The 24,470-nt window shown below is 38.5% G+C and overlaps 1 protein-coding gene across 2 annotated transcripts in view; it reads left to right on the forward strand.

Annotated features, from left to right (window-relative positions):
* KCNQ1 (potassium voltage-gated channel subfamily Q member 1) overlaps positions 1-24,470 on the forward strand; it is a 337,878-nt gene that overhangs the window by 211,698 nt on the left and 101,710 nt on the right. For both annotated transcript variants that reach the window (XM_074543319.1, XM_074543318.1), the window contains 4 exons: positions 9,561-9,636; positions 16,167-16,261; positions 16,922-16,968; positions 17,782-17,843. In XM_074543319.1, the coding sequence (XP_074399420.1) occupies positions 9,561-9,636; positions 16,167-16,261; positions 16,922-16,968; positions 17,782-17,843 (280 nt within the window). The remainder of the gene's footprint in view (positions 1-9,560; positions 9,637-16,166; positions 16,262-16,921; positions 16,969-17,781; positions 17,844-24,470) is intronic.

The following is a 24,470-nucleotide window of genomic DNA, read 5'->3' on the forward strand; positions in this document are numbered from 1 at the left end:
AACTATTCAGTGTTTACAGAATTGTATTAATCTTGATTTTTGCCAAGTTAATTTCTCTTCAGTATTTGTATATTCATTTTTATTTTGTACTGGTAAGGAGTTATGGGGAAAGGGTTAAGAGCATGCTTGCTCTTCATCTGTTTTAAATCCATAAATGTGAGCCCCTGTGCTGTTTCTAGGTTTCAGATTACACTCTGTGATTTATAGGGAAAGGCTGTTCTCCACAAGTTGAAATCCCATGTGTTTCTCCACTATTGTAAAATAACAAATCCTGGAGAATGCTTCCAGTTGCAAAAATTGCAGTTTTGAACTACATTTGTAACTGCCTTTTTCCCTGAAGTGATGGCTTTGACAGGGGAGGTGAAGTCCCCTTGTCCTAATGCCATCTTTCACTGTTTACCGGGCTTTTCGCTGCAGCTCACAGAAACCACAGCAGCACTCGTGTTTGCAGTATTCTATCAGTTTATTTTTGGAGGCTACACCCACTAAAAAGTGCAGCTGTGAGAACATATTTCTATCACTGTTCATGAGTAACATCCAGAGCCCCTACAGAGATGGCAGGCCAGCAGCCAAGGTGACCTCACAGTCCTTCAGCTCCCAGTCCCTTCTGTTACCCATGATGAACACGAGAGCAAGGTTTGGCTTCGTGTTTTTCAGTGGATTTCTGTGACAATGCTGGGGGGTTTGGGTACAGTTTGTTCTCAGAATTCAGTGCTTAGAGCTTCGCAGCAGCATGTTCCATCTTCTCCTTATCGTTACTGACGAGCAGGAGAATTTGCCAATCACCTCTGTAGTAAAAAAACACATGGAAAATGTTGAGAATTCTGAAATAGTATCATCACTTAATTTGGTAATTATTTAAATATTGGTATTCACATCAATTCCTTTCAGGTATTTTTCCTGCTGTAATTCCTGTCTCTGCAACAGGAGACCTGCTTCATTTTTTCAGTCACAACCATGTAATGACTTTCATGTGTGTTGAACAGCTGAGATACTCTCTCACCTTTGCCTTGGTAGGGTAGTTGAATTCATGAAGTTGTGTAAGTGACTCTAACCTCTTGCCTATGATTGGTTTTACAAATAAGGGACAATGTTTTTGCATCTATTCTCTATTATTGAAAATTCACATGTCACTGAGATGTGGGGAAAAAACTGAAGAGGGTTCTGGCTAAACTCATTGTGTGGGGTTTAAATAAGGCAATATTGCTTTGACCTTTCATGAGTCCTCTATGAACTGCATCAGTAGCTGACCCAATGAAAGCTTCCTTTGTCTCAAAACAAAAGGTTAAATGGGATGGCAGCAGTACTACCACAAGATGAGTCCTAATTAAGATGTGAGATACAGCATATGTTAAATTAGTATGTGTTACATAGAGTAGGAGCAAATAATTGGGAATAGAAACATATAGTTGAGAAGTCTCAATGGGTTACAAAATTTTGATGCTTTTACATCTCATATTCAGCATTAGATATTTTTGTGTACAGATTGTATCTGAGGTGCATTCTGAGCAATGTAATTTAAGCCAAATAGAAAAGTCTAGCTCAGTCTTGAGTTTGCAGGGGCCTATTAGTTCCCTACAATGAGCACAGCAAAAAGCTACTGTGTAGTGTGAGCAACTTCTCGAGCATAATGAAGTAGTGTAACATCATCCAGTTAAATATTCAAAGGTTATTGTAATTTTAATAGTCAAACAATAGAAAGGCAAGTAGCCAGGGGAAGTATGGTTATTTCTTCTTAGTGCCTCTGAGTGTACCCTGAATTTCCTTGTGTAATTCATAGCTATAAATGAAAAGCTCAGCAAAAAAATATTATTTTTAATCTGAAAAGATGGCTTTTAACCAGAGGAGGCAAAATAATGATGCCTACGGCTTCCTGTGTGCACTGAACAAAAAGCTCTGTTGTGTTCTGAATTCAGCTTCTTTAGAAAAGGAGTTTAATGTGTCAGACTGTATCTGTAAGAGTGCTGTACATTATTATTTACTTATCTGTGATCTCAGTTGTGTCTCGCTACTTTCAAATTGCTTGGCCTTGAAACCGTGTGAAAAAGCAGCAGCCTTCTAACTCAATAAGATGCAGAGAGTGAAGAGCTGAATAAAGGTTCTCTGTGATTTGATATGGACATCAATATCAATTGGTATTTGATAATGACATCACCAAAGCTGTGGAACAATACTTGGTTCTGACAGAATGGGAACTGGCTTGTATAGTTTTCCTGCTTTCTTTATGTGGCTTTTTGGTCCTGACCAAAGATAATTTTGTCTTCCTATTTTTTCCCCATGTTCTTTGTGCAGCTCTTCCTGTCCTAGTAACAGGCATGAGTTAAAATGGAATCGTGAAAATATACAGCAAAGGCAATTAAGGATTTACAAGAAATCTCTGCTATTGCCTGATTTCCATACAAACTACCCTTGTAAGAGTTGAATTCTTAGCTGCCATCACTGTGGAGTAGACCACAGAGGAAATATCTTGCTGCTACCTCTGTTTGTCCCAGCATGGCATTAGTTCTGAAAACCTGTACCCGGTCTTCCTTCTAGTTTCAGCAATTTGTCTTTGTTCTAGACATACAACGTGTTGGACCATTTCCCCCAAAGAAAGTTGAACAAATTTAAGTGTGACACTCCAGAATCCTATGCCATTTAGCTATTCTGGATCCTCTTAGGTCTAGTTGGAAAGCATTTTTTGCTGGTTTTTGTTTAAAACACCAAAATCCTCCCAAAGGAGATGTTATTTCTTAAACTTGCCTTTCTTTGTATGTCTGTTAAAAATCTTCAAACTAAATCAAACTAAGTCAGACTATCTGTAGAGAGAAAGAGGATTGCTATAACTACATGAAAGGATTTCTCAGTTAAACCTATTACTTTTGAAAAGGGAGACATGAAAGCTGCTGTAGAATAAAATGTAAATCCATTAAAAGATGACTGTGGTTTTAAAATTACATATTTTAAATAAAAAAGACCAACCACATATAGTTGGGAAATTACATAGTGGGTGAAGAAGAGTACAAATGTTAATTCAACTTAAGCTAGTTCCCCATGGGCCAATGTTCACAATTAGTAAATAATCAAATTGTTTACTGGCTGAAGGGTTCACCAAAAGACTGATTTTGACATTACTCCTGCAGAGCAGTTTTTTAATTTAGAATCACTGATATGGAAGTCAGCTCCTGCATTCCCCTAGGTTGGGAACAGAAATTACATTATAAGGCATGCATTTAAGTCAAAGAAACTTTTATTCTTGAAGTTAAACCCTTGAGACATACTGTTCTATAAAATTATTCATCAAATGTCTTCATAGAAATAATTAGCTATTGTTGTTGAATTATTCAGTGCTTAGATGAACAAATTCATTTGATGAAATCTTACCCATTCATAACTAATTTACAAGCATGAACAGGAGTTCAGCTGATGTAGATCTTTCATAAACAGATTGTTTGCCAGTAATTACTAAAATGCCTTTGAATGCTGAGACCAAAGAATTTTTTTAAAGCTATCTTACCTTCTATTTGTGATTCTTCTTGTTCTGTGTACCTATTATTTCTGTAGTTCTATTGCATTTAAACCTGTGAAGACTATGGCAGTGATAACCATGGGGGGGATAGATGAATTTATCCGAATTTCATTTGTTTTGTCACTAGTTTCTAACTTTGACTACACTGAAAACGTTATGGGAGCATTTAGTAAATTCCAGTAGGTGAAGGGAGCCTACAGGAAAGACAGAGACTCTTTACAGGGGCAAGTAATGACAGAACAAGGGCAAATGACTTCAGACTAAGAGAGTGGGTTCAGATGAGGTACCAGGAGGAAATTCTTTTCTGTGAGGGTGGTGAGGCACTGGAGCAGGTTGTCCAGAGAAGTTGTGGGTGTCTCATCCCTGGAAGTGATCGCAGTCAGGTTGGAAGGAGCTCTGAGGAATTTGGTAAAGAGGAAGGTGTCCCTGTCCACAGCAGGGGGTTGTAATGAGACAGTCTTTAAGGTCCCTTACAACCCAAACCATTCTGTGGTCCTGTGTAAACTAAGCCCATTTAATTAAACTTCAGATGTGTAACTGTTTTGCTTTTCAAATGCCATCATGCTTTTCTAACATTTCTGGGCAGCTTTTACTGGTTTATCGTTAAGATAGTTTTCGCAAAACATTTATGGGCCAGGCTATTTGTAGAGAGCCCTCACTAAACTGATCATGAAGATGGCAAAAAACACTTGTTAAACTAACAACAAATGAAAGGAGAAACTGGGTAGTCTATAATATTGGAAATAATCAGTGATTCTGATTTTATTCCTGGGTATGGTGATCAAGTATTTCCTGTTTCAGAATCCACAGCAATACAACCTAATCTCTTCCAATTTTCAGCATCTAAAATGCAGCTCAGTGCAGAGAGATTTCCATCAACTGGGAGTAGGCAGGGAATAAGCTTGAGCCACAGCAAATTCTATACCTAAAATGCCTGGAGGACTAAGGATGGAAGATTTCATTAGACTTAAATGCACTAATGAAATGGATTAATGTAGTTACTCTGAATCTCTTCCACCAGATTCTGTGACAAGGAATGTTTTTCAGCGCCTGAATGGAAAAAAATACTTAAGCTCACATGCAAAACACATGATTGAAAACTGATGCATTAAAGATAAAGTTCAAATCTAAATAACGATTACTGCCAAAAGCTTCAGGCCAACCAACTTCAGTCTTCTTTCTTAATACTTTACCCTGTCCCAAGTAAGAAATTTAAGATGACTGCAGAGAATTTAAATAGGTTTTAAAAACTGAGCGTGACTTCAAATCAGTATTAGGTTTACTGAGAAATGGGCATTTTGTAAAAGATGTTATAAATCTGTGGCTCTCTCCAACTGCGTTTTCGTTCCTGTTGGACTCGTTCTGAACAGAGAGCATTGACCTTTAGGCTCTGATAATATCAGTGTCCATGTGTGTTGGGAGGTCTGTGCCAGACATCACGGCCCTCATAATGAAATGTTCCGCACATGAACAAAAAGGCAAGTGTTAGAAATAGGAAATCAGCACCACCTTCCCTCTGCCCTGTTGCTTTAATATTTCTGTTAACACTAAGCCAATATGTAGAACACCTTCCTGAGATGAAAAGGGGAACAAACTTCTAATGGTATTACTAAGGGTTTGATATAAACTTTAGCAGCTTTGTAAGGGCAATTAATATTTCTAATTAATAATTGCTTTTCCTCTATGATTCTTTATCAAAATAAATCTGTTTCAGAAAGGGGAATAATCTTGTAAAGTTTAATTTTAAAAAAAGGTTTTATTTGTTTTGAATCATAGAGCAACTGAACCATGCACTTGCTTAGTTCCTTTTTCATAAAGCCACACAGTTTTGGCAACTAAAAGTTTTAGCCTTTGTCCCAGAACATTCTTCTGGGCTGGCCCTGCATGTCCCCTGGCAGGAAGAAGTCAGGTGGGTCCTGACTGAGCAGTGGCATTCCCAGTGAGTGTGGGACTGGGAACTGAGCCACAGCTTCAGAAACCTGCTGATGCTTTGGCCGATTGTGTGGGGAAAATGAACAATATGAAGTCAAATGAACAAAAGTCTGAATTACAACAGTTCAGAGCATTTATTAATGTATAATAACTTTCCAACCAAATGGAAATGTCAGTTGAATTACGTAAAGTATTTCATCATGCTTGTTTTCCAATTTAAGTGAAATTCCAGTTCAGTTTTCTAATGGACTGATGATGAGATCAGATTTCCTCCAAGTGACTGGTTGTAGGTTAAGTATCTTAACAACTAAAGGAGGCAGGAAAAACTAAGGATTTCTGGTCATTTAATGCTGCCAGGCTTTTTTTTTTTTCAATGTGGGTGCTCAATCCATTGTATTTTGTTGCCAGGTTTTTTCATCCTCATTTCTTATGCTTTGAATAGCGACTGAAGCCACAACAGGTTGTTTTTCAGTGCATGTACAAGGCAGTCTTAGTTTATACCTGCAAATGATGTAGGTTTATATGAATCTCTTGGCCCTATTACAACCAGGATGGTCTTCTGTTGTTGAATTGTTACTTCCTTCTTCATCCTTCTGGATTCCTAAGGGTTATAACAATGTTGTAACTTCCTTGGTGGCTTCAGGACCTAATTCTATGAGTTTACATCCAAGAGAAATGTCATGTAGCATGTGCTGTATTCAAGGTGATCTTGATGTCCTCTTCATATTGCGAAAGGAAATTACTAGTAGCCAGTGAAAGCTATTGGTGGTTTTTCTTCAGAAGGGTGCAGGCTGAGAAATTGTCCAGTATCAGAAATAATAACTAGCTTGATTTTAAAGGCATTTTGTGTATATTAATTTTTAAGGTAACATGCTTCTGGTTATTAGAATCAGTCAAATGGTGTTCCTTTAGATGTCCTTTAGTTATGATATTAATGGGTATGGTGATGATGAGGCTCAAAGCCTGATGAATGCTTAGGGGGGAGGAAAATAGCTTTGTTGCCAAAAGAGCAGAACGCTTGCTGACCCTGTTGCTAATGCATTTATCCAACAAGCTTTCCCCCAAAGTCAGGCAAAACTAAACATCTGAAAATGAGGGACTGCAGTTGCATGAGAGCTCTGCTCACACAGCTACCCTGCTGCAGAAAGGTTCTCTGGAGATGCCCAGCAGTCCCTGGAGACCCTTTCTAGGCTGCCATCAGCGACTCACTGAGCCTCTCCAAAGGGTAGGGGAGGGACACAGCAGCAAGGTGAGGTGCTGTGCTCTGGCAGCACACTCAGATGAGGTCACTTCCAGCCACACTCCTAAAAAAACCCAGGTATTCATAGAGGTGGGCGCGGTAACACATTGAGCACCTTTCTGACGTCTGAGTGTGCTCCCTGTGCCCAGAGGCTGCAGACAGCCCCTCTGTAACCAAAATTCAGAGATGTCACAAGTGGCTGAACAAACAAATATCACCAGTTAATGGTTAAGCTCTCAATTTACTAAAGCGTTTGTTACCAGTTTGCCAAAGAGATCAAACAACCGTGAATCACAGCCTTGGCTACTAATTAAATCCTTTATTCCCTTCTCTCATCGCAGAAGCATTTAATCTTGGGGAATCAGGACAGCCTGTTGTGCAGAATTGCATTTTACAGCATAAGCAGAAACAAGCTTACTGGAAGGCTTCCTACTGGAGCTGGAAATGGGAAGGATTAAAAGGAGAATATTAACTTTTCCTCCTGGCATGGTAGTTCATGTTAGCACTGAAAAATGATTGATGGCGAATAGCTGCATTGGAAAATCATTTTGGTCGTGTAGCTTTGCTATTTCACTGAATAGCAAATACCAGTTTTATTATCTGCCTGCCTTGCTTATAGATGGGACTTGTCCTGTAGATAGAGAATGAGGGATTTGGTGTGCTCTACTGGTGACTGGCTGTCCCAAAGAAAAATGTTTTACTCAGAAATAATGGACTGTGAAGAACACCCCAGAGGAAATGAGGCATAAACCAAAATACTACAAGCAGTTTTATGGCAATTCAAATATATTTCTATTTGTCAAAAGATGTTTTTGTGTGCTTTTATGTATAGGATGTATAGCTGCATGATATCATACCTTTGATATTTACTAGAAAATTAAACAGTGTTTACCTTTTTGGCTCCCATCTCTGTGAAGCAGAACTTAAAAGCCCAAACGCTTTATTTCTTTTGGGTTTGGGGGAAGTCATCCAAGTCCTTAGCAGCAGAATGATGCAGCACAGGCTCACAGAACAGGGGTGCCCTGAACCAGCATTAGGCTAACTCAGTCCACTGGGAACTGATCCAAACACGCAGCCATTCCAGGCAGGAGGAGCAAATTTCCATTTTTGTAACTTGGACCATGATGTTGCAGTCCGATCTGTGGGAGCAGGGGCCTGGAGACAGTGGCTCTAAGACGCCTCAGGAAGGTGTTAAGAGGGAAAATGCTTCCTATGCAGATCTAACTGCAGGTTTGGGGCATAATTATTGAGGTACAGATGGTTTTATATAAATACACTTAGGGGTAGCCATCTGTAGACCTGCAGTGGAAAGCTGTATGGTATTAGCTTGAAAAATAATGCATTTTATGCCATTTCTGGAGAAAGTAATCTTTTCTGTCATTGCTAGACCTGAACAATTTCTAAAACAGAGCTCACCTGAGAGGCAGTAGCTAAAAGTAGGAAATGATGGCTTTGTTTTGGTTCTGCTTTTGACTTTGCAGAATGTTTTCTTACTAAAAAGTGTGAGTTTTCAGAAGAGGAACACCCCAGCTACACCTCTTCAGAGGACAGACATCCACCATTTGCACATACAGAACTTTTATTTACTGAGGGAGATCTATCCCGAGGAAACACCTAAATACTGACAAAAAATCCAGATTATATTTAGCTGCTTGGGTGATACCATGCTGTAACATGCAAAAGACCCAAACTTGCACAAACTTTTATATCACTTAAAATAATTCTTTTATGGAACTTCTATGATTTCTCTGTCCCTTAGTGAGTATGAATGGTGTCATGTTCAGTATGGAGAAAAAGTACTACAAGGTGACATCTCAATATGCCATTCTATCCGGAATACTAATAACAAGTTTATAAAGATAAAATATCTGGAACACCTAACTGCTTTTGCAGCTGTTCCCCAAAGCCATCACTTGAATTGTGTTTGGGATGAGAGTTAGAAACATTAGATGTTCATGCAGTTAAAAAGGAAATAAAGATGGTGCTGTAATGTCATTCAAGTAAATCTTGGTAAGAGTAATAGAATGAGCAATCTGAATAATTGGCCTAATGTTTGATATTATATTTTAATGTTAAGAAGAAAATACGTCTTTTTTGGAAGCTTTGAAAAATTTGAAATAACTGTTCGTTTTAAGGCACTGTTTGAAAAATCATGTCAAGTTCTTTGAAAGTCTGTAATTTAAAAGCACAATGAGGAAATTATTTTCTCTGTATTCTATTGTCAGATCATATGCACAAAGAGGGGCATATATTTTTTAAAGACCTGTCAGATTATTTTGTTATTATATTAAGCTACAGTTCCATTTGGGGATAAATATGTATGTAGGTGTTACATCCAGAAACTACTAGATTATTTGGATTGTTTGTTTAGCAGTCAACAAATCAAAGATCTTTCAAGTGTTTGTATTTTAATAATTCTTTGTGGAAAAAAAGAACATCTAAGTGAAGAAACATGTTGTATAGAAATTGTGGAGTGAACACGTCAAAAAACCCAAACAAACCAAAAAAGTCCTAAAAACTGGAGTGATTGTATAAAAGCTGTTCATGGCTGGATATGCGGGAACTTGAGAGTTTGGGGTTTTTTTGTGGAAATGAAGCTGGGAGGGATGCATGGAGGTTTGCTTAGACACAGAAGGAGGGTATGTGGACACCTCTTTTAGCTGTGACATGGGTGCAAACCTAGCGTGGGTCACAAAAAACCCTGGATTTTCAGAGCCTTCCTGAAAGGTGTGGAAGGTCAGCAGAACGGTGTGTTGTGCTGAATCACAGCTACTTACACTGCACATTGGCGTTTTGGGGAAGGGTTTTCTGCAGCCTGCTGTATTTCTTGTCTGGATGGAGATGCTCTTTCTCCCCTGACCCTCCTGGCTTTTCCCACAGGCTGCGGGAGCACCACCGCGCTGCCATCAAGGTGATTCGGAGGATGCAGTATTTTGTGGCCAAAAAAAAGTTCCAGGTGAGTTGCGAATAGAAAGCTCCTTTTCTAAATAAACCCTTTTGTTCACCTGATTCACTTGTCTCTTTTAGAAACTTAAGAGAGACTAACAATTCATTTCAGTAATGGTGATTTACACCCACTATTCTCTCCCTCCTTCAATAGGGCGGTTGTTTCGCAGCAGGTTAGTCAGCTATGGATGCACTGGAAATAGGCTAAACTCCTGAAATGCAGTCTGAATTAAAATGTTATTTTCTGCTAATGGACTTGACCCTTAGCCCTCTGTTATCGCTGTCTCTCTCTGGCAGTGCAAACATTCTCGTATGTCTCCATTAATTCTGAGCTGTGTGCTGCTTTCATGCCCAGTCAGTAGGATTAGAGATTAAAATACTACCTCAGCCTTGTTTCTGTCCCTTACTCAATGATAATGAAGTCCTGATAAGAAACCGAGGTGGAAATTTGTTAGTGTATTGGAGGGTTTCTCATTTCTTCTCCTTTCTCCCCTCTGCATAGTAGAAGACCTCCTTCCCAGTTAGTGAGATACTGATTCTCTTTCCTCCTCTGGCCCTCACTGATACATTTCCCATGTGCAACTTCACTCACTGTGCTCTTGTGATGTCATAAGCATTTAACAGTAGCTAATTTACCTTGTTTCCTGGTCTGAATAAAAAGTTCTGACTGCCAACTTTCTAAAAATCTGTTTCATTAATCCAGTAAAAACACATGTCAACTGCTTTCAGCTTCATTTAAACCAGGTGAATGTATATATAGGTAATAAATATATTACCTTACTTAAAATCAATCAATAAGGGATAATCTCTAGAGGACAGTCTTCACAACTGAAAAGGCAAAGGATGAGAATGGCTTAGCTGCCTACATCTATTTTTTAGCTATTGCTGCTTCTAATAAACCAGAAAGCTATCCCACCTTTAATCTAGACCTTCCAAAAAGGGAGAGTGTCTTTTCTTTTTCAAATTTGAAGGCTACAAAATTTAAGAACAAAAAGATCATGAGGATGATGATTATGACTAGCAGTCCAATATATCTATCTGTAAGGCAAAGTTTGCTGCTGTTACAATCCCACAATTCTGATTTCCTTGTGAAATTCAGAAGCATTTCCTGAATTCTTTAGCAAATTTCTACTTTGAATATTTTAATTTTTACTAATGAGCTAATTTATGGCTAAGGTTGCCTGAGCTTGTCAGAAAATTGCTTTAGATATGTATAATGTATTCAGATCAGTACCATTTAGGCTGAAATGTCTCATGCCCCAAGTTTTCTTGAAGAGAGGGCTTTCAAAAAGTTTCTGCTAGCACATTTCAGCCTTTGTAATCATTATTTGACTAAAATTAAGAAAGGCACAGTCTCAACTACTTGAAGATAATATTCATAGTCATTTTGTTGAGAAGTTTTTTAGCACTTGCTGGTCAGCACTTTAAATTGGGCAAGGGGTGTGGCCCAGTCCAGTGATGTGTCTGCTGCAGTGTGAATAATTGCCTAAATGTGGCCAGTTCCATTAAAATCTAATTTATTTTCATTCTAAAACTTGATTGTGATCCTTTGCTCCATGGTAATTACTGAATCATTCCTCTCATAAATTTAGATCATAAAATATTTGCCATGGTATTAACTAAACTGCGTAGTGACAAGAAATCCACACGTTGTAGATCTACCTCCCAAGTGGTATTTGTCAGAAACAGATTTTGAAAATGCCTGAGCACTGTGTGCAACATTATCCACCTGGCAAATAAACGAGACTCCCCTGCGGCAGATGATTTGATAGAAGCTGAAAAAGCATTTGACTGAATAGAATGGGACTATTCAGTTCATACTTGAGACTTGTTTGTGCTCAGTATCTCAGTTGCTAATCTGGCTTCTCCGTTGTACTCTCACTTTTGCATCTGCAAAAGGCTCAGTCCTGGCCATCTACAAAATCCCTGGGCAGGGTTGTCTCCCATCTCTCCTCAGCAGTCTTCTTCCTTCCTGAAGGATCCATATGAGCTGCTGCAAAAGAACTAAAAATGTCATTTGGCTGAAGTGGGATGGATCTACTCCTGTGTACAAGTAATATGCTGCTGTTTCTTCAGAAGCAGAATCTCCAGTAGGAAAGTAGGGGAATATCTGATACTTCTCCATAATTTCTGAATATAAGGTCATGATGAAACTTAGAAATTTGGAGATCACGAAAGGTACAGTTTTCCAAAGCACCCAAGTAACTTGATGCACGAAGTCACCTTGAAATTCAAGCCCTGAGATGATTTTGAAAATCTCTCCTGTAATTAGGCGATTACCACTGTCATTATTCTTTCATCAAAAGTTGTAAATCTGTTCTATACATATAAAATAATCATAATAAATTAAATTGTTTTAGCATTTGCCAAGTAATGACTGTACTGTTCCTAATAAGCAGAATAATGTTATGTCCAAAAATAAGGTAAAGCAGAAGATGCATTTTAAAAATATATATTTTGGCATTTTAAAGTTCTGTACAGCTGGTTTTTAGTAGGTGTTTTCTTTCTAAGCTTTACAATTATGTAAACAATAAGTTCCAAAAAAGAAAATTCAGATTTTTTTTTCCTGTAACTGTTGAAAAAAACCACACCCAATTTGATCTGAAGTCCATTGGGCAATTCATACTTAAAATTAGCTGGAACACTAAGGAAGGCCAGCACTTTAAAGTAGTATGTTTTAGAGATGCCTCTGAACCTTTTAGTAGGACAGCATAGGAAGAAGGAGAGGAAGAGGAAAATTTTGCAAAATAGGTCCCAGCATGAACTCAGCATGGTTCTTAAACTATACCAGCTGTTTGCAGGACACACCTGTAGGCCTAAATTTGCCTAGATATATTTTTTAAAGGGCTCAGTTAATAACAGGGGGTGATGGCATCAGAAGGACAAAAGCCACTTAGAAAGGAAAGCCTTCCTGTTTAAATCTCAATAAATAAATAAAAGAAATAAAGGAAAGATAAACAGGGATGCAAAGATTTTCAAAAGACATGAAAAGCAAGTCTTTGTAAAGTATCATTTCCTCTTTAAAAAGAAGGAGAGAAATTTAGGCTAAATTTGAAGTCAAGGTTTAAATATAGTCCTTAGGAGGATGCCCATAAATAACCCATGAACCCAGCATGATATAAAGAATTAATACCTTTTTTTATGGATGTGTTTATGTTCTTGTAAAGTCTGTAGGACTGTTTCAAATTCTATACAAATGATCACATTCAACACAAGTAAGTCCTGTGCATCAGTGAAGATTAATGACTTATGGTTAAGGAAGGATTTTATTGATTATAGGGAAAGCAGGCTTAGAAGTGAATGCTTTTGTAGGCTTTGTTCACCCCACCTACCAAAAATGAATTTTATATATTAGTTGTAAAGCAGATTTTTTTGACACAATCTAATGTTACAAATGAATTTTGGAAAAAAAAATAATTTCCATACTCAGTTATCCCATTAGCTTGATTTATGAGTAAATAACCTTGTGTTTTCCAACGATTAATGTTTCTTGAAGTCTTAAAACTAATGTACATAGATGCAACCATGATATCCGTCAGATACAGAGACCATGAACTGGTTCGGATTTCCTATTTTCATTTTGAAAACTTCTTAAATTTTCTTTCCATGTAAATTCTTCCAATTGAGTAAATTAATTTTCTTCTAAAATAGCTTTTTAACTTGTGGAATTATTTTTACCATGGCAAATATTCTATACATAGCATAAATTAAAAATACAGGTTGCAGTTCTACCAATGACATAACTGTTGCCTGATTTGTTACAATTTCCCTGGAAAATATTACATTTTTAGTCTTGTAGTTCATCATACTATGTGATTCATATGAATTATGTGTGTAATCTTTTCTAATCTCCGTACTGGACTGCACTAAACTGTGTATTTCAGTGTCCTGTGCTTCACAGGGTGTTTTACCCATTTTATTTGATGTTACCTGGCTGCATTTCCCAGAAATTCCCCTTTCCTGGATTCCCCTTTCCCAGGTCTGCCTCCCTGCCCATGCAGTTACTAGGGAACAACAGCCACAGCCAGTGGTGCGCATTTAATGTTTGGCATTGGCTTTTGTGCCTTTTAAGTCTGTCATTTATGATGGAGGGAATTCTAAGGCATTTAAAAAGAGTTTTGCCATGAGTTTTGCTTAATTAGTAGAGGACCAAATGTAAGGAAGAGAAGCAATTAAGAAGGCTGTGGGACTGGCTTCTGCTTTTGTCTATTCCATACTAATCTGCTGCCTGCTGCAGTTTTTTTATATGGTCAACAGCAAGAGTATTTTCTTATAGAAGATCAGCTTTCAATCTGAAACAGTTACAGAAAAATCAGTACTGACTTAAATACTCAGACTTACTTAGAAGTTTAGCCTCATTAATATATTTACTCCAGGTTTTAAATTCTTGTTTTAAAGAGAGAGAAGCAGCCCTGTAAATGAAAAACAGGTGGGGAAGTACTTACGCTACTGTCAGACTCCTGTGTCAGAGGATGAGGATGGCAGGAGAAAGCTCTGCATCTTTTTTCTTACTGAACACCTTTTCTGAACCTGCAGTTTTCAAACTTGCAGATTTCTCTTTTGCTTATTTATAGTACAAAAAGAATCCAATAATTTTTTTTGTTAATATTATCATGTTTACAGTGCTAGTCCATGGAAAGATTTACAGGCTTATGCCATGGCAGAATCATATTTCTTTCTTTGTGAATGTTAGTTATGATTTATGTGTGTGTAAGCAGTTGGGATGCTTGGGAATTCTTCTGTGCTCCTTGGTTAGATTGAAGCAATTCCCAGTCCTGCTTAGCCTCTCACTAGAGAGGGTCTCACATTCACCCAAGGCTTGCAGTTGAGGTGGGGAATCTGGGACGCTGAAATAAACTTTGTTTGATGAAGTGATGTTACTAAAGGAGTCATTCCTGAAATGTGGGAACGGCTTCCCAGGCAGGTGCAGGGGACTGCATGAAGATGTCACAGTCTCCACAGCTTGTTTTTGTATGGTATCCTACTTTCCTTTGGCTTAGGCAAAAAACAGTATTTATGGCATGGAGTTTAGGAAATCCTGAAGTTTGGGAAGTACGATAAAGCAGAGCAGAGACATCAGCTTTTGAAGTACAGGTGACAAAATACTTCTGAGACTTCAAAAGGGATCCAGATTCTGGTATCTTAGAAGCTACCACTGAAAACTCTTTTCCATGTTCTCAAAAATGCAAGAAAAGAGAAGTTGTAACTCAATGTTACCAAGGTTTTTACAAAACCTTGAAAATTATCTGCAGAGTTTCTATAAACAGCATAACAAATGAGTCAAAAATCATAGAAAAAATTGGGTTGGGAGGGACCTTCAAAGGTCATCTAGTACAAACCTCCTGCCATGAGCAAGGACATCTTCATGCAGTCAGGTTGTTCAGGGTCCCTCCCAACCTGACCTTGAATGTTCCAGGGATAAGGCATCCAGAACTTCTCTGGGCGACCCATTGAAGTGTCTCACTACCCTCACACTGAAGAATTTCTTCCGAATAGCTAATCTAAACCTGCCCTCTTTCAGCTTGAAGCCATTTCCCCCTTGTCCTGTCACTACAGGCCCTTGTAAAAATCTGTCCCCATCCTTTTTAAAAGCCCCCTTCAAATACTGAAAGGCTCCAATGAGGTGTCCCTGTAGCCTTCTCTTCTTTAGGCTGAACAACACAACTATCTCACCCTGTCTATAGCAGAGGTGCTTCAGCCCTCTGATTATCTTTGTGGCCTCCTTTGGACTTGTTCTAACAGGTCCATGTCTTTACTGTGCTGGGAACACCAGTTCTGGCACTGATAGGACTCTAGATTCTAGATGTAGGATTAAGATACCTTTAATTTGTTGCTACCTTTCAGCATGTTCATTAACTTGCTTCCCAATCAGTCTTGGTGTCTTGCAGGTAAATACTATTGCATTTATCTTGATACTAGTGCCTCTGTACTACACAAAAGTTGTTTTATGAATAGTAGGTCAGATGAAGTCTTTCCCATGTATGAGGTGTAAGTTACAGACACAGGGCATTTCTTGCACCAGCATTTCCCAGCAGTTTTGAAAGCTCAGCCAGTCTTTCTGAAAGAGGAAATCAGTCATGCACCTTCCTCTAGGACTGTGTTTCAACTTCCCATGGTGAGGCCTGAACTGTGAACCCCAGCTGCTGACTGAGAAACAGGGGTTTGTGCATATTCAAGACTCAATATTTTTCAGTGGCCAAGGAGTATGAACCTTGTTTCCAGAAGGAACTAGAGTGTGCACAGGCTTCTGAACCAAGTGCCAGATAAACTCTTTTTAGCTCCAAGTCATTTTGAGCTCCAGTTTGGTGAATTATCTCTTGGAAGGCATACGGACCTGCAGTAACGAAAAGGTGCGTGAAATGAGAACTGTCAGAATTACTCCACCAAAAATGTGTGATCATGGCAACAATCAAAATAACTCACATATTTACACAGTGCTAAAAGAACTTACTGTTTACTCTTCAAAAACATCTACATTGCCACAGACCTTTTGTCCATCCTTGTCACTTAAGGGCCTGTTTTTTGTCTCTTCTTTTACAGCAAGCCAGAAAGCCCTACGATGTCCGAGATGTTATTGAGCAGTACTCTCAGGGCCACCTCAACCTGATGGTGCGAATCAAGGAGCTGCAGAGGAGGTATGTCAGTGAAGCCCCTCTTGGTACCCATGAACAGCAGCAGGAGGATGTTTGTAAATTAGGGGCCCATGTTTAAAAAAATGCCAGGGTTGAAGGTGCCATATTGACAGGATTGTGCACAATTAGGGAATATAAAATGGCATTTGTGTAAAGTTTTCTTTTCACACAGGGAGGAAAAGGCAAAAAGCTTAAAAATCTGATGATTGGGACTTAGATGTATTACCTCAGTCCCTGCTAGCTGTGACTATGGACTGCAATCCTTATATCATAGGGGCTGTTCTACACCTGGAGAGTGCAATACTGTCACCTGCTCTCATAGAACTGCCCCTAAGAGCCAATTAAGAGATGACAGATGCAAAAAGAAAGCTGAAGAATAACAAGGAAAAGACAAATCAATGCTGAGCACATGGAAAATGGGCATGGTAAAACTTCACAGTGGTTCAACAAGCTGTAGAGCAATCTAATTCAAATTCCATTTTGCTACTAAATTTTTTATTTCAAGCTACTCTTAGCATAGAGCAACTGCTTCACTCACAGGACAAACCAAAATTATTTGAACTTCACTTTGCTTGTTTGTGAAGAGACCTCCCTGCCCCAGCTAGAGAGGGTGAAGATGCTGGTTCAGACTGATAACCAAAAATGTTTCTTTTTGTTTTATAGGTTGGACCAGTCCATAGGAAAGCCATCTCTTTTTATCTCCGTCTCAGGTAAGTCAATACAAAGAATGTGTCTAAAATTAATCTGATGAACATATAATTAATGGAAAATACTTGCTCAAGTAATTTTCATTTTATTGCCAGTCTTCTAAACCATGCCAAGTGGTTGTGCTCTGAAGATTAAGCATTGGCAATTATATTTAGTCATCAACACTTTTAAATTAGGGTTGTTCTTATTTAGATTCTTAAAGGACCTACTTTCACTGAAGTCTTCAAAATATTGGCTCTAGTCTTTCTGAGACTCACCATATATTCAATAAATTGGTGTGCTAAGAACAGAGTTCCTATGAAGTTTGTAATATTCACATAGATCTTTGATAGCATTGAAAAGACACTGGAAATGGAGCACAAAGGACTACATTTGTTTGTGACAAGTCTGACTAATGAAAACTCTCTGTTTATGTCATTTGCAAACTCATCTTTCTGTACAGTTTATAGTGGGGGGAAAAGATAGAATGTTACCAAATGTGTTATTCAACTTGGCTGTAGAGTCCTTTGCATAGTGGCAGATTGTTTTTAAGTGGCAACTAAAACATTAACTAAATTGGGAACATTTTTGCTGTCCGTGGTTAAAGCATAAAACTAAGATTAAAAATGCCTTAAACTCAGGGGTATTTAAAGCCCTGGCGTGGGCCAATGCTATAAAAAGAAACAGAAAACTACTTTTAAGGAACGGATCTATCGGCCTGGTAAGGGTGTTCAGTTACACGGTGTTGGTGGGCTAGTTAAACACACCCTGTTGTGGTTTGCTGCTATTTTGTTATACCTCCATATATTAATTTGAAAGTGTTTCTTGTTCCACAGAGAAAAGCAAAGATCGAGGAAATAACACGGTTGGTGCCAGGCTGAACAGAGTGGAGGACAAGGTAAGGCTCAGTTGAACTGGCAGTGAATGAGGACATGGTTTGTGATTGAACAGTGCTTGTTTCATAGGATGTGAAGGAAAATTCAGCTTAAAATAGAGTTGAATGCCTGGCTTTTCCAGGTGATGGAGTCTAATTTTTGTCACAGATTGCATTTTTGGTTCTCATCACTTTAACAGAATAAGGAAAGAAACCTGAATTTAATTGATTTCAGTCACTTTTGGGACTCACTTGGGTATTTTATTTTTAATTGCATATATTACATATGTCTCAGTGCTTTACTTCCTTCCTCCACAATAGATAAAAGGCTCTGTTCCTTTAATAACTCAGTATATTATAGTCCCCAAGATTTGCCTTTGATCTTTGCTCTGTTGTTTACGTAAGTCCACCTACAATTCCTTAGAGAGGGAAATAGCAAACCTTGTTCCGTCCTGGTTTTCATTCCTTATGATAAATGGAGTTTCTCCTTCCAAGTGACATGAGTCCAAAAAAATCAGACTTGTTCTATAATTACAACAGTTAAGTGCGTTGTAAGTCTTTATTTCAATGCTGGCTGTGCTTGAGAAAATAGATGACAGGTAGAGGTTCATTGACATGGTAGAGGTTGTGTCATTGTTAGAAAATACAGGTTTTCCTATGCTGGTATTTAGGAAGGAAGAGTTAAGAAGAATGTTTTGAATCTTTTACTGATCTCTTAGAGTGATCTGGTGAAATAGTGAAAGCATTTCTTTACTTTAGAGTTATTTCATTCATGTATTGGACCTTAGTATCTGTTCTTTAGTTGTTAAGACTGAAACTTTTTCCTGAGGAAAAAAACTTTCGAGTGTTTCTTCCACTGCTGGAAGTATGTGGTAACCTCATGAAGGTTTTGTTCTAAAGAAATATCAGCAAATATTCTGCAAACCAAAAGAGTTGTGAGCAGTACATCCCAAGGACTACAAACCAGCACCCTGATCTGCATTGATTCACTTGTGACATGCCTGTTCCTTACACACTTCTCCTGAATTACTTTAGTAAACTTGAATGACAGTACTCAGAACTGCACTTCACTCTCCTGGAAATAATGGTGTTTTAAAGGAAACTGGTTTCTTTTGGTATATGGGGGACACAGGGGAAGAGTTGAAGAGAGGAAAGTAGAGTGTATTTAGCGCAAAAAAGAATCACTGTGCTGTGCTCCCTCACATCTGTGGTTAATATGTGTTCTTACACATGGAAACCCTTTCCAGAAAGTTTGGATTACATTTATTTATTTTCTCTCCATAATGTCAACTAAAAGTGTGGAACACTAAGAAATGTCTTGTGACTTGTGACAAAGAGCAATGACTTTTCAGTGTGGACAAATAATTCTCAAATGGCAGCTAAAGCAGCTTCTCAGCACTATTTGTAAAATCTCCAGCGAGCCTGGGAAAGCCTTGGTGTTGTACTGGCTCAGAGATAAGCTGTTTGGGGGTTATTAATTACTCTTTTTTACATCCTTACAAATAAGTACACCGTGAATTTATGGTGACTGGGTTTTTATGTCTTGTAATGGGACTGTAAAACACTCCCTGTATAATTTTAGTATAGCTGGGTTAAATTTTAGCCTTGTTTTAAGTAACAGACCCTTCTTTCTTTGCAGTTGTATGAGGTCATCTGTGGTTTCAGAGTTGTATGTTATCTGCCCTATACAGCTAGTCCTATCTGCAGGAATTTTATCTGAAAGTAGCTGAAAGGCTAAAAATAGAGAATTTCAGTTGGACTCAGCAAACAGTGGTTAACATAAAAACACACTGGCAATGCTAGAATCACATTTTTGCTGCAGCTGTACATGATGGCCAAAGCTAATTTTTTGGTATTTTTGCTCTCAGAGATTGGCCCTCTTTTTCCCATAAAGTACATGGTGCTTGGTATGCTTTCAACATACAGTTAAATCCTTCCTGAGCTGAACACTCTTTTAAGGATATCAGGTGGTTTTTAAGGTGACAACATATTTTAAACAGTTTCATCCCATTTGGTTTGCAAATTATTTTTCAGTCTTGGACTGCAGGAGGAGATATTTTCAGTGCTGCAGGCTAGTGTCAGCATCTAAATACCTCTTAGGCATTTGAAAAATCTCCTGTAAGTCAGAGGAGGGCTATGTACAGCCAGCAGTGCAGTGGGGATGGCACCTAAAAGGGATATTTTAAAATAAAAAGCTTAAACAGCAGTGTATTTACAAAAATTATGATCCTTTATGGCAAAAACCTGAATATTCAAGTATTGACATCAGCAAAATGTGTTTTCTGCTGTAAATTTAGGAGTATGCTCATTTAAGGGAGAGAGTTTTTTGTGCACTGAAACTTTGACCTTGTGATATACACAGCTTGTGATCCTGAACCTAAAGATTGTTTCGTACAAAAGCCAAAGGGATGAATCACACTTGCAAGAACCTTCCTGCAGATTCCTTCCTGCTGAATGCTGTAATTTTGGCAAGACCCTGAAAAGGTGGTTTGGTGAATGTGACTAGAGACTGCACAGCCTGGTAGGCCTTTGTGAAAAGAAATCCAGCACGTAATCATGGCATATTTTGACTTTGCCATTGCTCTATGTTGCTTACACAGCAGAGGGTGGCAAGTGCTGTGCCCTCCTAAAGGTGTCCTGCTGTGCTGGGTGCAGGGGGCTGCCCAGTAGGAGTGTACCAGCAGGAGTGCAGCACCCAGAGGGGCTCACGTCCCCTGCCAAGTGCCAGTGGTCCAAGAGCGTGCGTGCAGATACCTCAGGGAATGTGGTTGAGCAGGATTACAGCAGCAAATCAATTTATTTGCGGTGACCAGCCTTCTCTTTTCATCCTTGAAACATCTGTGAGTGACTATTCAGCATACCCTCAAGGAACCTGGCCACAGCTGGCTTGCTACCAAGCTCAAAATCAAAAACAGTTTTTCCAGATGGGCCCAGCTGTGTGTGCACAGTGCCCTTCCTCCTCACACAGCACTCTTCATCCTCATGCCGCAAGCGCTGCCTGCCAGGGACTTAATTCTGGGTGTGCCCAGCAGCTCCAGCCAGGAGCAAGCCCACAGCACACTTGGGAAATTCCGTGTCCTGCAGCTCCTATTTTCCTTTCACTGCACTAATTTTAGCTTGGCTATAAATGACTGCAATGCTAACTTTTTAATTTTCACATTAATCTGTTCTTTTTCAGCCTTTTGCCAACCATTAATTTAGCTATAACAGGCGCAGTTTGCACTTCTCAGGTGATCAGCCAGGCTTGCTGCTTTGGCTGCCCTAAGGAAATTCAGTCTCAAATATGGGCACTGCACAAAATCATCTAGAATATGCAGTGAAGGCTAAAAGTGGTCAGTCCCAGGACTCTCCCTGTTGTCCTTGCAAACCAGACTGTCCCAGCTGTCTGTAAGTCCTGCCTGTGGACCTCCCAGAGTAGAATAACACAACCCAGATTTACAAAAAAATTTTAAAACCATTCTGAGCAGTAGACATTATCCTCTCTGTTAAGTTGTTTTGAAAATGGAACTTAGTCTTCTGCAATGACTAGAACCCTTTAAAGTTTGCCTTTCAAGAAGGTTTCTAGCAATCCAAGGCAGTTTTCTGGGCATCCCTTCTTATATACTCAGAATTGTTCCTGTATCTGACAGTAAGTACAGTATTAATACGAGGATTGCCAAGGTCAGAATTAAAATCCTGTAATAATCTTTTTCAGTTGCATGAAACATTAGGAGTTATTAGGAGTTGCAAAACTTTGTATTGTAGAGATTTAAATGGAGATTTCTATTTGTACAGGATATATGTGGTAATGAGACATGTAACACCTTTTAATGTGACTCAGACAGTTCTGTAAGACAATATTAATTCCAAGCTTTTACACATTTTGCATGCTTCTAGCTGAGAAGGTGAACCCTTATTTTCTAACCAGTACTAACCCAAGGAGCAACATAGACATCATTGCATTTTCTCAGATTTACTTGGAAAGCAGATAGCACCACTTTTAAAATCAATTAAAAACAAATCTATCACATGAAAACATCTACCCTAAGGTATGTGCTGTTGTGCTTGTTGAGTTGACTAGTGGAAATCTGAACTGATCTTGGAAGCCAAAGCTGGAAGGCAGTGTACTTCTCACAGGCCTTTTGAGTTCTGGTTACGTTGATTTGATTTCCTGTCTTCCATCTACCATGTCTGTGATTGCTAAACATATAGAGGCCAGTAAAATTGTAAGGATATAATAAATATTTGATACCTTTTTTGCAGTGAATGCTGTTTAACTTTTAAAGAAAAACAGGTGCAAAGACTTGTTTGAGGTGGCTTTCAAAAAGTGATGAATGCTGTATCTTACAACATTTATGTACATGGCATGACATTTTATTCTAGCTAAATAGTTTTCTGTAATTGTTTCAATGGAGTATTGATTTTATACATACATGTGTTAGAAACCAGCTTGACTGGGACCATGTTGAAGGCAGCTCCAAGGAACTGAATGACCATTGACAAGTCTAGGTCTAGTTTCTGACTTCATTCTTGCTCTTTTCCACTCTTGCTTTCTAATCAATTAACAGTTCCCCATTGCAAAAGGTTTCATATCTGATTTATTTATCTTGTTGATTTGCTTGAAAATGTGTGAACTTGAGTTACACATTGCAGAGGAATCTTACTGTAATGTGAATAAATCCACTTTTTTAGTATATCAAAAGGCAGATTCTAATAATGCCATTTCTAATGATGAGCTCTCAACCCATTCAATGCAGAAAAGTTTAGGACATGCTGCAGAGAGCATTTAAAGGTGATAGGTCATTCCTTTGACCTGAGGAGCCAACATTTTAGTTTTCCCTCGTCATGGCTAGGCAGAAGCATTAAGGTTTATTAAAGTTGTATATCTTTGAGATGACTTGTTTTGGTTGTTGTGACATAGTTTTGCTCAGCATCATAGATATGTTACTTTTATGACAGCATTTCTGTCATAAATGAAAATATAGATCTGTACTTATTTATGTCTCATTATTTAAAGCTCCATTCTTACAACCCAATGAGCACATATTAGATAGTTTAACCTCTTAGAAAGTATTATGCCATCTACATCATTCTGAGTTCAAAAATACCAAGTTTCATGTTGACAGCTTATTCACCTAAAATAATTCTTCATGTGCAGGCAGTTTTTCAGTTTCATGTGAAACAACTGCATTATCTAACAGAGGATCAAACCTTGGTGGGTTTTTCCTCTGTCTTAATGTCATTCTGTAGCCTGGGAACAGTTACCATGCTTCCTAAGGCGGCAGAGCAATTAGTGCAAACATGAGAATAGGCTTGACTGATGTTGCCCTTGTTGCACATTTTGGCTTCTTTTTCTTTTTAATTGGATAGTAATGAATTAATTAATTGAATTTAATTTAATAGATATTGATGGCAAAAGACTGACAAACAACCCAACTTTCTGGCCAGTGCTGGAAAGCAAGGTTAAAATCATGACTTGGAGAGATGGCTTAAGAAAGTGTCTGGCATGGAAATATTCAGCGCTTTACAGGCTGAGCATGCACTAGGCATTTCAGGTATTAAATATTGTCAGCTTCTGCAATAGCTGTGTGAGGATTTGCCTTCCCAATACTGAGAAATGGAACTAAAAGCTGTGGGTTTGGCTGGGAGTTTTAAAAGATACCTGAAATCAATAAAAATCAAAACGAACACCACCAAGCAGTTATTAATCTTGTATGTAGTTCTTGCAATAATGCACAAGTAATAACCTGGGGGATGTGGAGGAATATTGAGGCATATGGAAGATTAAGTATCCCTATTAATTTAATCCTTAGTCTTCTTCCAGATGCTGAAGTACAAGCATACGGAAGTAATTTCCGCGCTGAACTTTGTGATGAGGATGCCCATTTTCTATAAATTGGACTAAAACTAAGCACATCCTTCAACAGCCCAGGTCGTTAGGCAGCCTTACAGTTTTAATAGCTTTTCTCTTACCAATCTGATGATATTTCAGTAGGTAAACAATGGAAAACTACAGATTTCTGTGTCCAGTGTCCTGCACTTCCCATCTTGCCAGCTACAGTAAAATAAAATTCTCAGGCATGGTAAAAAAATTAAATTTTTACGCAGTAAAAAACTAAAACAAAAAAATAATTGTTTGCTGGATTCACTGCTGCCAGAAGCTTCAGTAGCTAGAACAGAAACAAACTGAAAGAGAGATTAGGCAAAGCCATGGAGAAAGACTCACTTGAGGATTATTAAACAGGATGTCTGTATGTAAACTCCAGTTTAGCTAATACTTTAAGCAGTAGTCAGGGATGAGTTGGTTTAAAAAAAAAAAAAAAAAAAGGAAAAGTATGATTTTATGCATATGTATTTTCTTATGCTTTTATTTTTAAGACTGTGCTACAAGCTTTGCATTAGAAACAAGACTGGGGCAGAGAAATTTGTTCAAGACACCCTTTTTATCCTAGCTTTTTATATACAGCTGCTTGCTGCTGGATTTGGTCCCCTGCACAGCCTCATGGAACATTGCTGTGCTGTGTCTTGGTTCTGATCTGTTTACAAAGGCTGTGCAAGCAGTACCCTGTTCCTGGGAGGGCTGGCAGAGCCATACCTAAAGACCTCAAGGTCTTTGGAGTGGCCTTCACTTGCATCTGTTTGTTAGCACCAATTTTATCTCTTTGAAGATCA

This window comes from Zonotrichia albicollis, chromosome 6 (genome assembly GCF_047830755.1).
Source record: "Zonotrichia albicollis isolate bZonAlb1 chromosome 6, bZonAlb1.hap1, whole genome shotgun sequence".
Taxonomy (NCBI): domain Eukaryota; kingdom Metazoa; phylum Chordata; class Aves; order Passeriformes; family Passerellidae; genus Zonotrichia; species Zonotrichia albicollis.